At 44.1% G+C, this 17,086-nt stretch overlaps 1 protein-coding gene across 2 annotated transcripts in view; it reads right to left on the bottom strand.

The window, feature by feature from the left end:
• Positions 1 to 711: 711 nt before the first annotated feature.
• Positions 712 to 17,086, bottom strand: part of GRB2 (growth factor receptor bound protein 2) — a 33,298-nt gene continuing 16,923 nt past the window's right edge. The window contains exons 2-6 of one of the 2 annotated variants that reach the window (XM_075277224.1): positions 10,293 to 10,517; positions 3,302 to 3,399; positions 2,714 to 2,836; positions 1,305 to 1,509; positions 712 to 1,028 (exon numbers count right to left, since the gene is read on the bottom strand). In XM_075277224.1, coding sequence (XP_075133325.1) covers positions 843 to 1,028; positions 1,305 to 1,509; positions 2,714 to 2,836; positions 3,302 to 3,399; positions 10,293 to 10,370 — 690 coding nt within the window. In that variant the 5' untranslated portion in view covers positions 10,371 to 10,517 and the 3' untranslated portion in view covers positions 712 to 842. The remainder of the gene's footprint in view (positions 1,029 to 1,304; positions 1,510 to 2,713; positions 2,837 to 3,301; positions 3,400 to 10,292; positions 10,518 to 17,086) is intronic. The other variant, XM_075277225.1, reaches the window with a different exon arrangement.

Raw genomic sequence — 17,086 nt, 5'->3', positions numbered from 1 at the left:
ATGGGTGCCGTCCCCGCATGAATCTTCTCTAACCTCATGAGAACTTGCTTTTTATGTTCCTTGCAAACACACCAGGAGCCCACGATTTTGCATAGAGAGAAAAATGGTTGGATTTTGTACATTTTATTTTACAGGTGCGTGTCGGATCGAATGCGTTGCAAACACACATGCATGATAAACAGGAAAAAATGTGGAAAGAAATGGAATAAGAGGAGGAACAGCAGCAGTAAAGGGAAATCTGTTAAGTTAAAAAAAAGTCTCTGGTTTCCTGTTTTAATTTATAGGTACGTTTTGGCATTCTAAATCAAATATCCATAATTTTATAATTCCCGCCCGGTGAGCCTGCAAAGTCCCATTTGCCCACCCCCACCCCATCCAAAATAGTTCCACGCAGAGCCAAATGGTCATTTCCCTTGCAAGAAGCAACTGTGTACAGCACAGACAGACAACCGAGAAGGCCTACGTGTCACATTCACTCTTTTAAGCCTGTGTCTGTATCTTTAGCTAGTCTTGGATCGCCCACCCCCACCCCAAGTCATACCAGCCGCACTGCTACCAGTCAGTTTTCATACAATCCCTCCCCCGCTTTATGTTACCCCCACGTCCTGTCACTGTATAATACCTTATAATTTCATTGATTTTGCACTGGTTCCTTGATTATGTGGGCTATTATTTAGTGCTCCCTGGTCTGTCAGTAGTCTGTCCATGCTCTTATATTTGGTCGTCCATGTGCCCATTCACCCCAAAGTCAATCTGTTTGCTCCTATTGGCGTCCTAGTCAATCCCTCCCAGGTAAGTCTGCCTGTGCTCCTTCTCGGCTTCTGGTCCGGTGAAGGCTTGAGTTACAGATTGCGGTTGACAGGTGTCACGTAGTTGCGTGGAAACATGCCGGTCTGCCCGTGACATGTCCCTTTCCACCAGTTGGGGTCTGAGTTGTCTACCACCTGGATGAAATCTCCTCGTCGAAATCCAAGTTCACCATCTTCCTGGGGGTCAAAGTCAAACAGTGCCTGAACGTAGGTAGGTTGCTGTTAAGGGAAATGATAAAAGGTTAGCAGTATACATTTCTACATATACACATATATCTTATAGCTTATAATAATACCATCCACACAATATGAAGCAGGTTTGGTGCTTGATGTTGTTAAACAGAGAAGTTAAGGGGTTAATTGACAACATGGTCTGATGTCCAGATGAGAACACTATACACATCTAAACACCTTAAATACCTTGGCAGAATAGATACAGATACACCTCTCAAATCTGCGGAACAGTCTCTCTCCTAGATTCCCCCCTCTATATACCTGTGGTAAACTTGTGGCTCTGTCTCCCCCGTGTACCTGTGGCACCTGCTCGATGTCACGTAAGAAGATCTGCTGGTTCCGAGACACAGACGTGGACCGATGGTAGTCCACCAGCTCATTCAGGGAGTTAAACTTTACCACCCACAAGAAGTACTTTCCTGCGCCGTCCCGCAGGACCTTGAAATGCTGTACGTCATTGCCAAACCTGAAACAGAAGTGATAGCTTTATAGGTGAGCCTACTGACAGCTTATGCCAGGTTCACACTGACATCACCATTGTTTGTGTCTGTCGAGGGATCAAAACAATGTAGTGGTGGACCAATAAGACAGGGACCAACCCCATTGGTGTCTGTCATTATAAAACTGATACCGGCAAAGGATAAAGTTCTCCATGCAGGACTGTTTTGGCAGACATCTTAGCAGATGTGAACGTAGCTTTAGCAGCTTCAAAGGGCTAGTCTGGTAATATTAAAGAGGACCTTTCATGTTCTCAGGCACATGCGGTTTATATACTGCTAGAAAGTCGGCTTTCCCATAATGTGCCCTGGGGCTGGAGATATCGGTGCTGTTATAATAGCATCGATCTCTGCCCACTGTCAGAATGGCGTTCCTGACAATGTAGCTGGGCTGTGAGGACCCCCCTAACCCCCCAGTACTAGTCCATAGCCCTGTAGAGTCAGAGGGGGTGTTCTTTACCACTCCCCCCCCGACTGTACTCGTCCATAGACTAGTACTGGGGGACGTTCCTGACAGCTCAGCATCATCACTGGGCGGTAGGGAACGCCCCCTGCGACAGTACAGGGCAATGGACGAGTACTGTCATGGGGGAGGCGTTCCTCACAGCCCAGCTAGACTGTCAGGAATGCCCTTCTGACAGTAGGCAGAGATCGGTAATGGCACCGATATATCTCCAGCCCCAGGGAACATAACGGGAAAGCCGACAGTGCACTGAATTCAACGCACTGTTGGCTTTCTAGTGGTATATAAAGCCACGTGCTGAGGATCTGAAAGGTCCTCTTTAAGTTATAAACTGGATAGTTGATGACTGCTAGACTGCTTGGAGATAGACCACGGATAACCATAAAGGGGACCCTTTGTGTTCAGGCCCCCCTCTCCCAGTTATATGCAAGTTCGTTTTTTGGAAACAAAGGAAACAGTGGTTGAATATGTGCCCTGCCGCTTCATTGAAAGTTTATGGTACAGAAGACGACAGCCAAGCGCATGGCATGGTAGACCCTACTGTGGGAAACACGGGACACGGTTTTGGCCCAGTGGTTGGCCCCACCAATCTAGCAGTTATCCCTTATACAATGGAAAAAGAATACATTATTATTATTATTACTGGAATACCCCTTTAAGAATTATCAGACGATGACCATCTAGTAACACAACCATTAGACAGGACTCACTTTACTGACAGGGAGAAATCTCCTGGAGCGCTTTCACTTTCTCGGATCAAAAAGGCACCGTCATGTCTCTGTTTCCCAAGCATCTCCTCTGCTTTGGCACGTGGAATTTTGCCAAAAAACCACCTGCAGAAAATGGTGAAGCAGATCAGAAATCCACAAGAGACAAAACAAACTAACAAAAAAGATTAGTCTTCAATGCCGACAGGCTGGTGATGTATCCTGGGGTTTGATCACACTACAAATAACAATTCTAATCATCTTTTCCTATAGGTCTGCTTTATGCAGTTCATCTGTTACTCCTAGAAGTATATGAACATCTGTTCCCAATCTGAAAGGTTCTGTTTAACCACTGCAAAGCATTAACAAGACTGTACATGACTTGGGAATGTGTGACTTGAAGAAAGACGTCAGTTCTTGTATTAGACAAGGGATGTCATCCCGATTATTACATGGATTGAATTTATATGGTGACCTAAACAATTCACTAAAGGGATCACTGCAGGATAATATCAACCCTATACTGACCCAGGGCAGTGACGGATATGACGTATGTTTTCTCCACCCATCCTAGGTGAACAATATACTCACGGATGTGGTTTCATTTCTATGTAGTTTTTGGGAATAAATCCGTCTTTGCCATTGAGTTCAGCTTTGTACCAGTTTTGGTCACATTCTTCATTCAGGACCTGCCAATAGAACAGACAAGTTAGTCGAGGGGCTACTTTATATAATCATCATCATCATCATAATAATAATATTGATAATAGTAACCCCTAAAGTGTTACAAAGTTTCAAGGCTTATAAGGTTACTGTAGGATATCCTTACAATGGTTCACTGGACTTATTTAAAGGGAACCTGTCAGGTGGTTTATCTGCCATATACTGGCCCCATCATGTGCAGGATGAAGTATATACCTTTAATTGGTCCATTCTATAATCTTTCTATTGCAGCAAAGTGAAGTTCTAAATGTCTGAAAGCTTAAAAAGTCTTATGTAAATTACCCCAAGTAGCCACAGTGGGCGGGGAGCAGCGTAGTCTAGCCACGCCTCCTGCGTATGTTTGTCAGTCATATCCAGGAGATGTGGTGAGTGTGACTAGACTGACGCTGTCCCCCCATCCCTGCGACTACGTAGTGTTATTTACTTATGACTGTATGTGCTTTCTAACATTTATAACCTCACTTTACTGCAATGACAGAGGGCTCCAATGAAAATGATAATAATAAATTTTATTTATATAGCGCCAACATATTCCGCAGCACTGTACAATTTGTAGGGTTCAAATACAGACAGATACATAACAAAGAACATAATTTCACACAATGGGACTGAGGGCCCTGCTCGCAAGAGCTTACAATCAATGAAAAGGGAATGACTTCATCCTGCGTACGACAGGGTCGGCTTATGGTGGAAAAACCACCAGTTCGCCTTAACCAGGGCTGTGGAGTCAGTAGGCCAGACCACCGACTCCAACCCCTCCATTTTTCCTCAGGCTAACTCATTCTACATTAATTTTGAAGCTAAAGTCGAAAACTTTTTTCTGACTTCACCTAAAGTTGGTTCTGACTCCACAGCCCTGCCTATAACCACGTAATTTCTGTTTCATTATTCACAAGCAGAATCCTATTTTCTACAGAGAGAAGCCATGATGTCAGCTTTATAATGTAGTTGTGTGATGTGCAGCGGCCTCCATGTGTAGTCACAGTTTACAGCTAATTTGCACAGGGTCTTGTAGGTCAGCGGTCCCCGGCCTTTTTTATACCAAGGACCATTTTCATAGAAACCAATTTTCCAGTGGCCTGGCGGTGTGTGAGGTTTTTCGGTGGTGGGGCAGGGTTGAGGTGATTGGCTGACTCAGAACAAAACACAATAAAGTGCATATTTAATTACTACCGTACAGTTAGGCATTTCCCTATACTTTATTAAGGGAGATCTCCCTCCAAATCATGCGTGGTATGGACAAAACAGGTGCCCTACAGGTAATAGCCTCCCCCAACACATACAAGTATTGTTATTAACTGGGGGGAGGGTCACTATTTATGTAATAGTGCCCTTCTAGTGCCCCCCACAGCCCTCAAACACACAGGTAATGTTATTAGTTGGGGGGCACTATTACTCTAATATTATTACCTGTATATATAAGGGGGGGGGGGGGGGGCAGAAAGCCAACGACTACTATTACCTGTGAGGGGCACTATTACAGTAATAGTGCCCTCCCCAGTAATAACATTACAGGTGTGCGAGGAAGATGACTGTTATTAGCTGTAGGGGGGTAGGACTGTTTGGGGCTAGTAGGTTACTATATCTGTGACAGTGCCCACCCTAAGATAATAGTCTGCCCCCCACTATAATTACATCTATGTTATACTTACCTGCTTACTAATGCAGCTCCTGCCCCAGCGGCACCATAGCACAGGTTTCAGGAGCAAAATAGAAGAACAGGCCAAGAAGCTGCATTAGTATCCAATTGTGGCAAGTGATCTGCTGGTGTGCCCTACACCATCTGATCACTCTCAAAAATGGGACAGTTACCAGATGTCAGCCGATGCTCGTATACTGTGTATTGTGTGCAGCATAGGCCGACACCTAGTAGCCTACAGAGGTCTTCAATGATCGGGACGGCCAGACGCTAAGTTCTCCACGCCCCAGTACCCGTCTTCAGCGCCATCATTGGGGACCTCTTTTGTAGATGATGTGTCTTAGTGCATTTCTACATACTGATATTTTTTCATGAATACAACAATTTGCCCATTTATATTCTTCATGAAATAATAATTCTGGAGCGTCCTTTGTTATAACTCTGTGCTGTTCCTCTGTTACTCCTCCTGGAACTGTATGAATAGATTGACAACTGAATGTTACCATTTCCCTGGTCCAAGGGGCATGTCCCGACATGGTTTGTTACTGTTAGCACTGACTGGTGAATAGAGTATTCAGTGACACTCCCCCGACTTCTATACATTTCTCAGAGGAACAATAGAGGATCGGCACAACACAGAATTATAAGAAATGATGCTCGGTATGAGGAATACAGGTACGTCCTAACACAGACATGCAAGGAGAAGTGACCAGTCTATATAAGTTTTACTATTAGTGAATATTAGCGGAGTGGTTCACATCGCAGGTCGCTTATTTTTTTTTTTTACAGTGTCCTGCTTCAATTACTGCCTACCATTGAAAACAATGGGATGCAGTTTCAGGGCAGAATTTGATAATGATTTTGGGACAGAAACCCCCTTAAAATCAGTTCTGAATTATGCCATGTGAACATACCCCCAGGATGATCCTATTCTGTAGGTGCTGCCAGACAAAAATAAATGCTGATCATGAGATCTTTAGGGCGACCCATAAATACATTGTGAAAAGAGAAGAAACATTTGTTCGCAGCTCTACTGCAACTTGCAGCAGATGGTAACCCATAATAGTCTGTCGTCTTGTCCCATTTATCAGATGCTTATGATATTTTCTGCCCAGGACAGGAATAGAAAGTGAAGTGTTAGAAGAGATGGCGGAGCAGATGGAGATGGTGATCACGTCTAGGAGACTGCTGACCTGACAGTTCTTGACAATAGGGAGAAGCATTGAGAGCATCCAAAGTAAAGCCCCATCACCCAAGACAAGTTTTGAGAAGAGGGCCACCTTAATATAATGATTTTGTGGAGAGAATACTGATTAAAAAAAAAAAAAAGCATCCTGTGCGGTAAGTGGCTAGTAAATCAGTTGCGGCCCATTTACATTTCCTCTACAATGGCCATACAGTGACTGGCCACGTAATACATGGATTAATAGATTTCCCTGAGCTAGAGAGAAGCACTTTAAGAATGGCTCTGGCCACCCCTCCCCCCTAACTATGAATTTACAAAGCATAACTCTGGGCAGGCTACACGAAAGAAAGCAACTGGTCTGCCCAGCCTGGGTACATCAGTACATCATCAGCGCCCCCGCCCATCAGCTGTTTAAAAAGACTGCGGCCACTTTACTATTTGCCAAGCACAGCACCATACATCATATAGTGGATATGCTTGGTATTGTGGCTCAGCCCATTCACTTGTCTGGGAGGTCAAGTCCATTGGTCACATGGCCTGTTTGCAGTTCACCAAGTCTCTGCTACCTCTTTGAACAGCTGATCTGTGCGGGTCCTGAGTGTCATTCCCCTGCTGATCTGACATTAATGACCTATCCTAAAGCCCCTGAAAAAACCCTTTAAAATGTTGATATGTGATGTCGGCGTGCTCCAGCTCCGGTGTAATACAGCTGGCTGAGACCAGATACAGCTGACCTTGTGTTTGGGTCCTGTTATGTGAGCTGCTTTGTGCCTGTCTGCTCCAGGAGAAAACAATGCTGCTATAGTCACTGGCTTGTTATATGTGACTAGTGTCTGCACATCCCATAGCCTGTATTATATACAGCAGTGCTTATCAACCTTCTTAAGCAGAATACCCCCGCCTAAACAAATGACACAAAGTACCTCTCCCCCAAGGCTATGACCCTACACCGTGCACCGTAATGAATGCACAGCATGCACACAGTGCAAAGTACGTCATAGAGTCACGATATGTCCTAGTGTATGTTACCCAGGGCTCATGTGCTCTGAACATAAGTATACATTTTCTTTTGCTGTCTACCTTTGTTTCACAGCAAACCCGCCCTGAAAAGATGACCATTGGCGTCCCTGAGACATTTTGTTTGTGCGGCTTCTTTTACAATGTAATGGAGGACAGCGCTCACAAGACGACAAGAGGCAGTGAAGTGTTAAGGATTAAGCGATTGCCTCTGGTTATTAAAGAGAAGGCGGCTGAGCTTGATGGGGTTACGCAGACATGAGATAATAAGATGAGATAACATAAATGAGATTAACTAAAATAGGCCAGAAAGCCAAGAGCTCTTAATCTGCAATGGCTGTGAGCTAATGGAAGAGAGCGGCGAGCGAGAGCAGGAAACGGCACAGATCGATATATAAATATAGAAGGCGCAGCGGCATGGTAATGACAGGAAAATGATAAAGCCAAAGGATAAAGAGCAAAACACATAGAGACGTCCAATTATCATCCAAGCCGTGAAGCAAAGTGAGCGAAAATACTGACTAAAATCTGCATCGTCTGGTCCCATGGAAACTCAATAGGGGAATTTATCAAGACTGAGAGGAGATGCCACTAATTTATTAAGGGGAAAATTAGGCGTATCTCCGGCCCTCTCATGTGCCAGGACCTGCCATATACTTAAGCTATAATTTATACATGTTACAGCTGGGAACTCGCACTCCTGCCAGTCCCACTTTACAGAAAAGTGGCACATGAGACACAAAACATCAAAAATTGTGAATTTTTGATGTAATATTGGCTATGCGCCAAAGGCGGCAACAATTTAACACAAGAAACTGGTGTAAGATCAATAGTGAACTCCTTCCAATGAGTTCAGAGCCATATGACAGCACACACGCCTTTATAAATATAGATGTCCCTTTTAATACATCACCTACCAAAAACTATGCCTCAGCGGTTTGCAAAATGATGGACAAAAATGACCACAAAAAAATTACAAACTGGCACAGCAGATCCCACGTTATTTCTGTGCATGGGTGGGAGCGCAAGGCAAAACATTACACGGCATAGGTTGACAACCAGCCCTATAGATATTTGGGTGCTGCTATAGCATGTGGTTTACCACAACATTCACACTATAAGCAGTCTACTAGGGGATTTGCACTAAACTATGAAATTTACAAAGTCAGACCCAGCATTTTAGCAGTGGCTGCAGTACCTTTAAAGGGGTTTTCCATTCCATGTTGTACTGGCTGGGCCAGAAGTAAAGCAGCTCATTGGACTACTGTCCAATTATTTGCCTTAATATGTTGGGAACTGGTGACATATGAGCAGAGATATCAGCAGCACCCAACCTGTGGCCCAACAACTTGCCACAGGACAATTGAGCCAATTCACTTGCGGCCCAGTCAGCACACTGCGGAATGGGACAGGAGAACCAACGCCAGAACAGAGAACCAGGGGTAGGTAAGCTTCTCTTTTTAGCCCACCAATGTGCCAGGAAAACCCCTTTAAGTGGAGGCTTCTGCCTGTTAGCTAGCTTTACTATCAGGCCACATTACTAGAGAATAGCTTGGACTCTAGTGAAAGCTATCTATTTCTGTAAGATCCCATTCTTTATTATGCATGGAACAGAGCAGGCTACCCTCTGCACATTTGTGTTGCCATCTCTGATAGACTGGGACTACTGACCTGCTGGTGAGAAGCTTTTCCAGTGGATAAACTGCAGATGAATCCCTATCCCCACTTTTTGATATGCCCAAATCCTCTTATAGCTTCAAAGTGGAGCTCCAAAATTTTATGGCAAGCACCAGAGCCTGGTGGTTACTGGATACAGATACTGCAAACTATAGTAGCACTCCTGTTTTTCTTCCCCTTGCATTAGTTGGGTTATCATGCCTACTTGGGTAATGAACCCAAATTATTTTATCTGCTTTTTGGGAAGACTCCCGGGCAGAAAATTTGGACTCGGGGGGGCCTTTAATGACGACGAGAGTCCTAGAGATCAGACCTCTATAAGACCCTACTTATACTACTCTCATGATCTGCCTATACGGGTTTACACATGCTCCACGCCCAAACTAATGGGATTCTCTGTCTCTCTCTCCAAATCGAGAAGACAATAGTATGCATGTGGAGATGTTCAGAATCTGGGAAAAGGAAATAAAAAAAATAACTTGCAACAGAGAACTGAAACTAGACATCTGAAGTCTTCACGGATGGATGAGTTGAAGTAGGAGATCTCTGGAAATGACAGAAGGCCGGACATATGCTGCCGAGCGAAGAATGTCTTCAACCATCAGTCAAGCATAGCAGAGGATCTGTGTAAGTGTGGGCATCTATAACATCTGCAGTGTGGTGGGATGGATTATCCTGCTGAGAGAGGCCTCTAACATTAGGAAATATAGCTGCTGTAAAGGGGTGCATAATATAGTAACATCCACATGAATGTCACGACCCAAGGGAGTCTGTGCTGGCGTTACCACAGGGAAATTTGGGGTGACCTGTGGGTGGTTTAGTGTCTCAAATTGCCCTAACAGGCTCCATTAAGATAATGTTATCCATATCTCCTGTCTGTGGTTCTAATATTATGGCTTCAAGGTGACAAAATGGTCTTTTGTCCTACCAAGATCTATATGCAAGTCTATTTTTTATTACTATTTGTTAGCATTGTTGTGCCCAAACTATCCATCTAATGCCGATTTTCCTTCTAATGAAAACTGTAAGTAAAAGATAAAGTCACGGAGAAAAAAGTGTAGCGAGAGCACAGTAAAGACTCATATACACAAGACTAATGTATCATTCCCTATGGTAAAGTGTAGCCTAAGTGTAATGTAAAGGAGGAATACTTCTATCATGGAGAGATGAACATGAGGGAGGAGAAGCGAAGGGCAGGAAGTTACAGTGGATGTGGTTTACATCAGTTCTGCAGGACCTTTTATGAAATACCACAAGAGAGACAGAGAGCATGCACAACGTTACAGTGAATGAAGCAGCATGTTTTATGGGCATCCTTAAGCCTCCAGAGTGCCGCTCACCTTCAGTATGTCTCCTCGCTTGAAGCTTAGTTCATCATCTGCTGTTGCTTTAAAGTCATATTTTGCTATGGCTTCCATGGCTGCCGCAGCGTCCCTGCCCTGCGGGGACCTTCAAAACAGGGCTGGACCCCTCTGCTGCCCACACCACGTCAAGGCTACCTGGCGCAGCACCAGCCTCTCGTCACCCTCCTCTCACTATGTTTTTGGGAAAAACGTGCTTGCGGCCTGCAAAGAAAAACAAATCAAAAGACAGACTGTTATATTAAAGGGTTCTTGAAGAAATCGTAATGAGCAATAAACACACTTCTCTATACATAACACGAAAAGTCTCTGATAAAGGGGCAATTTTTAACCACCTGTCTCTCTCCTGGACTATCCTTTGGACAGGACATCAATAATAGGTCAATAAAGTCTGACACCCCTGTTTGCGCAGCTTGCTGCGCTTGCGTGAGCTCTACTTCCTCTTCTCAGACCAGCAACATCATTACCATTGCTCACACGGCCATGCTGCTGCTGCTCAGTACCATTCACATGAATGGGGCTGAGCTGCAATACGATACATAGTCACTACATAATGTATGGAGCTGTAAAGATGATTTTAGGACTTAGGATAAGTCATCAAATGGAGATCTGTGGGGGTACATCGGTTACATGGCTTGATCACACCTCAGCCCCATTCAAGTGAATGGGCTGAGCTGCGATAATAAGCTTAGCTGCAACCTCTTCAAGCAGCAGCCCATTACTAATTGATGACTTATCTTAAGGAAAGGGAGAGTATACACACACACAGATGGAAGGCTGGCCCTGGCAAAATTTTGTACATCTTAAGGTTCACATTTGAAGCAAGTAGTTCTTTTCTTCAATGTGAGGAACCACATGATAAGTTAATGTGGTCTATCAGGCATCAGTAGTATCCATTGTATGGCAGGGTGTATTACGAATGGAATCCACAATGTAGGTGACACACAAAAAAAAGTCATATATACCAAAATGTTCCTAAAACGACTTCCGTGGAGAACTGCGACTGTTGTAGGAAATAACACACTACAAAACTGAAGGATAACTAGATCTTACACGTCACACATGATTGGCTTTCTATGCTGAATTTGGTTGTAGCGTGGGTTGCAAAAAACGTCATTTTGGGGTCAACAGAGGTTTTGAAGAGATGTGAAAATAAAGCAGACAGCAAGGGGGCGGAACAAAACATGCAGCTGGCGCCAGACGATTGGCGATCCACATAGAAGCTGATCAGTACAGAATGCGACAGAAAAATATGGATGGCGTATTATGGAGACATTGTCACCTAGACGCATATAGACATGGTGTGTGACAGTGTTTGGTCTCTGCACACACGGTATGGTCACACGTGGCTCTGACTAGACAATGTGACAGTTTATAAACGTATTAATTTGCAGGAGGAGTAAAAGAGGAACAACACAATGCAACATCCTAAAAGATGTACTAAAGTTGTTACGTCATGTGGAATAATAGAAGTAGTTACTAAAACAGACAGGTCCTTTTGGAGTCCGCATGGTCAGTGTCGTTAGAAGTTGTATGTGATCTCTAACAGACTTCTGGAGTCTGTCCAATGCTGATAAATCATATACAATCTCGCACAAATATGCACTCGAATATCCCCTGCCCTGAATATTTAGTAAGTGTCGCAACGATTGGCTCCAAAGCAGTCACATGGCCAGAGAGAGGCATGGCTCACTTCTTCAGATAAGACTAGTATGGGGATAGACCAAATTATCAGAGGCACTCACATTATGTAGAGGAAAAGATACTGACATCCCAGTGCTGCCTGCAGTCGCCTGTTACATCACATTGCATGCTATGTACACCCCAAACCTAATGGCTACAGCATCGAGGGGGATAGCACAAAGTATCTGCCCCATTCCAGGTGCCCGGATATTGCAGCTCTGTCACAATGAAATATTATCAGACAACAGGGTTATCGCCTAGATGGGCCTTAAGCTTGGGAAAAACCATTACCTGCAAAAGTGGATAGGATTCTAGTTACTCCCATTAACAAATGGCAGCATGTCCATTATACCTGCGGGCAGAAAGTCCACACAGGAAACTTGGCAGCCTTTCTGTGAAAAACACTGTGGAAAAAAACAGCGGTGTGTTGTGTTGCGGTTTTGGAAATCGCAGTGTGTCCATTATATCTATGGAAACACTGTCGGTTTCCCTATAGGTATAATGGAAGCAGAAAGAGCTGCAGGAAAAACCACAATGTGGTCTGCCACGTGGGGCCATAGCCTTAAAAGGTTTTTCATGTTCCATGTTTTATACTGATGGCCCATGCACACAGGTTGTGTGGGGTCCACAAATACCCTTCAAGGCTGAAGCCAAAGGTTGTCAAATAGCTGCAGTTTTTAAGCTAAAGCCAGGAGTGGATTTAAAAGGAATGGGAAATATAAAGGACGCTTTGAAGGCATGTTTACACAACAGAATTTGGCGGTTTTTTTTTTTTTTTTTTTTTTCAGAATTTGGCGATTTTGAAGTGGATTTCAGCAACAACTTTGACCCTATAGACTGAAGCAAAAAGCTGAAACTTGTAGTGGATTCTACGACTGATTCAGCCACCGAACCCGCAGAGCGAGAGACTCAGTTAATAAGGCCCATTCACCTAAACTTAATCAGCAAATGAAAGCTTCCACTGTGTGAACATAGCCATAGACTTAAAATAAACAAAACATAAAAAATCTGCAACAAAAAAAGGAACTTTTCCACGACATTGTACCTCAGCGTAAGGATAGAGCAGCCTTTTTTTTCAAAGCCATAACTTTTCCAGTTTCCCACCAACACTGCTTTTTTTTTTTTTTTGCAGGCCGACTTGTATTTTATTTCGGCTCATTTTTATAGCACATGTTGTTACGGATGTGGCAGTACCAATTATGCTGACCATTTTTCCTCATTTTTCTAAAGCCATCATAAAAAGTTGCGTAAGGGAAAAAAAAGTTTCCTTTTTTTTTTTTAAAGACTTTGTTTCTTAATTTGGGTTTTCTGTCTTAAATGTATTTTCCATACTGATGACCTATATACAGGATAGGTCATTAGTATCTGATCTGTGTGGGTCTGACATCTGGACCCTGCACAGATCAGCTGTTCCAGCAGCCTCCAGGCAATGAAAGCTGGTGCAGTGGATGGCGGGTGCATGGGAGCTGATCCTACTGAAGTAATGGAAGTGGCGCAGGAGCCCCATCCATTGTATAGTGGTCATTCCAGGGAACTGCAGTGTTATCCTATTACTTGAATAGGAGCTGCACGCACATGTTCCCCCTCCACTGCACTAGGCTCTGATGCCTGGAGACTGCTGGAACAGCTGCTCTATATAGCGTATGGGTGTTGGCCCTTCACAGATCACATACCGATAACCCGTCCTGTTCATAGGTCATCAAAATGTAAAATCCATTTGAGACAAGAAAATCCATTGAACACTTTACTCATCTACATTGGGAATGCTAGAGAAATGCAAATGCTTTACTCGGCTACCTCTCATGCAGTTGAGTGGAGTGACAATGCACCTGCTTCTCCATGCATATCAGGACCCCCATTCTCATGGTCAGTGGGAGTCTCAGTGGGTCAAGTCTAACCATAAACTCTTACAGTTGATACCTGTTTCGGATGGGACAGGCACAGTAGTTGAGTCCACTCCATCCTTTCACACTTCTTTGCAAGAACTACATCCCACGAGCCCCATGTAATTATGCTGTGTGAAGGGGTTAATATAGCAATAACGTATAAGGAATAGGTAGGGGGCTGTGCAGGGGGTAGGAAGAATGACGTGTAGTACTTGGGACACAATAAGGAGCCCGGCAGACCCCACTGACTAAAATTAGGTCCTTCGAGAGTGTGTCTCTTTCAACCAGGAACTGGCAGATGAAAAAGCCGAGTAAGCAGGACTTTTTGTTGTTGGCTAATTTCATACAGGCATTGCGACAGTCTCACTTCTGGTGCAAATATGAATGTACTCTAAAAAAGGGTTTCCCAGGACTTGTACATTGTTGAGCTACCCTCATCAATTTGTGTCTGACACCCAGGACCTCCACAGATCAGCCGGTTGAAGAGGCTGCAGTTTCTTCACAGAATACTAAGTACAGTGCTGTGCATGTCGTAGGAGCAGTGACTGGGGTTGCAGCTCAGTCCCATTCACTTTAATGGAACTGAGCTACTGCCGTACTATTCGACCAATAAATGTGAGGTCACTGACAAAGGGAAGAAGCCACAGCAATGGGGGCCCTGGGTGTCAGACCCCACCAATTACATATTGATAACCTTTCAAAGCTAAGTAGTCAATACATAAGTCATAAAAGGAACCGGGCTTATTGAAAGCTCTATTTGGGTGACTGACCTTACATTAGAAATATAAATGTACAGGAATATAATTCTCACATTATCCAGCTTCTATCTGCCTGTAAATGGAATATGATGGTATCTTATGTGTATACATAGCAGACTAGATGCTACCGCGCCAGCTGATCACTGTTTATAGAAATGCCAGCACTACAACATATCATTCAGCCATGCCAGCTATCTGGGCAAAGAACTGGCACACAAAACTATGAATCTGCATATTTGTAGTTGGCAAGGTCTTTTTGGGCTATACATATGTATGTGAATGTATCTGGGGGTTCTCAGTACTGGGGATAAGTAACTGATCGTGGGGTGTAGCTATTTACCTGCAGAGAAAGCTTGATTAGGCTTAGTTCACACTGGCATCATGTCTTACACTTTCATGAGAGCCATGTTGGATATATGCAGTCTGTTTTTCCATGGATACCATTGAAGTGAATGCCGCCAAAGAGAAACCTGCCCTATTGAAGACAACAGGCTTGTGCAGCCACGCTGACCTGACCCTCAGCTGATCAAGGCCAGCAGCAGGAAGCAATGCAGTAATACTGTTGGCTGCCATTTATTTCAATGCAGGCTATTCAATAGCCACTTTGGCTAATAGAGGGGGGTCCAGACATGCATATACATTAGTTGCCATATGTTATTTGTGGGGGATGGGTATCAAAAAAAAGGGGAGTGAGCTGCACTATCTCAGGCAGCGTCACACAGAATGAATGGACTGCCAGATGAGAAGCTAAGTCTGCTGCTCCATTCAGATGGGTGATCGGGACCACCCGAACTTGGGATCCCACGGATAGGCAATAACTTCAAAATTTTAAGTCAGACTTAGCTGCGGATGCAAAAGAATAGAAATTCTTTCTTCTGCACCATTATTCAGATGGCACAACCCTGTCATTACAATACGGTTCCCTTAAAGGGGGTCACCCAGGACTTTAATACTGATGACCTATCCTTAGGATGCATTAGTGATCATATCTTTGCATGGGACATGAAGCACTCAAGCAAAGATGAGCTGCAATACCAGGAACAGCCACTGCACAATGTACAGCACTGTTGTACAAAGAATGCATGTAGGGCTGAAGCTGAGCCCAAGGGATAGTAGCTGGTCTTCACCCAGATCAGAAGATCACTTCGATTGTAGAAAAAAAATAAAAAATAGAAAATTTGCAGTCAAATTTACAAGTTATTAATTCCATGGATCAGAACAAAAAGCCATTATACTTGCAGAAAGGAGCACAACATTTGGTAGCGCTCAGGAAACCACACAGGGAAGTCCTAAGCGCCCACCTCAGCCTTGTGAAATACAGACAGAATCCCTATCTCAGCGAAATGAGAAAAGACGTGCGGGATAAGCGGAACCCTTTCACTGCCAGAGACTTGTGCCGATCAAAGACATTAGCATGACACATACAAGACCAGGAACAGTCCATGGTGAGGCATTACGTTTTAGGCGGTTGCTTCATAGCTTCTCCCCGTTGGCCTGACTCCATTGTCCACGCAGCTTCTGATGACAAGGCTGGTGGCAAGCAGAACATGGAAATGCTACAAGTGCTTGACTGTGATATAGCAGATGTCTAACGGGAGAGGAATATGGCTTACATATTCACGTTGTGACTGCTCCAAAACTCCCATGCACGGAGCGTATGTTGTACAGGTCATTGAGCTATGATAGCATTCGTGAGACTCTGTGAACAGAGAGGAGGCCAACAAAATCCTCTCTGGTGAAAAAAAAAACCCTGTAAGGCTGAGTTCACACTGAGTTTTTAGGTCAGGAATTTGGTCAGGAATCCGCCTCAAAATCAGCCTCCAAAAAAGCCTCCCAATAGAGTGCCATTTTGCTCCGTGTGAACTAGCACTAAAGGTCCAGGATGCTCATAAAGACAATGCATCTACAACAGAAGCCAACTTTTGGGTCAAATACTATACGTCAGACCCCACAGACGTGTTCAGAAGTTTGCAAATCCCATAGGCTTGTTCGCACCTAACTCAAATATGCCAACAATAAAGGAACAACAAAAAGCAAGAGACACCATTTAAAGGCCAAGTCTATCTAGGAACCAATTCTTTAATTCTCTCTGTGCTTCTTAAAGGGGTATTCCCATGACGCTTGTTCACTAACCTGCAGGCTGTTGTGCTCTCTTCACTTCCTGCTTTTCTCGGCACATAGGTGGGCGGGGTTTCACTTGCACGGGATTGGTTGTAAATGAATTACCACAGTGTGAAGCTGATGTAGCAGAGCTGGATTTAAGTCAGTTTGCATTACATACAGAGGTAATGGACTCCCTATCTCAGCCCTTATCAGCGAAATTCAATTAAACCAACTGATAAGAGCTCAGAAATCCCTACTTAAAAGACACAAACAGCTCAGAGCTGCTCCCAGCCCCTCCCTCCCCCTCTGAGAGCAGGCAGCTACATCACTTGACAAATGAACA

The sequence above is a fragment of the Leptodactylus fuscus genome, chromosome 6 (genome assembly GCF_031893055.1).
Source record: "Leptodactylus fuscus isolate aLepFus1 chromosome 6, aLepFus1.hap2, whole genome shotgun sequence".
NCBI classification, from domain to species: Eukaryota; Metazoa; Chordata; class Amphibia; order Anura; family Leptodactylidae; genus Leptodactylus; species Leptodactylus fuscus.
This window is presented reverse-complemented; position numbering and strand designations above follow the sequence as displayed.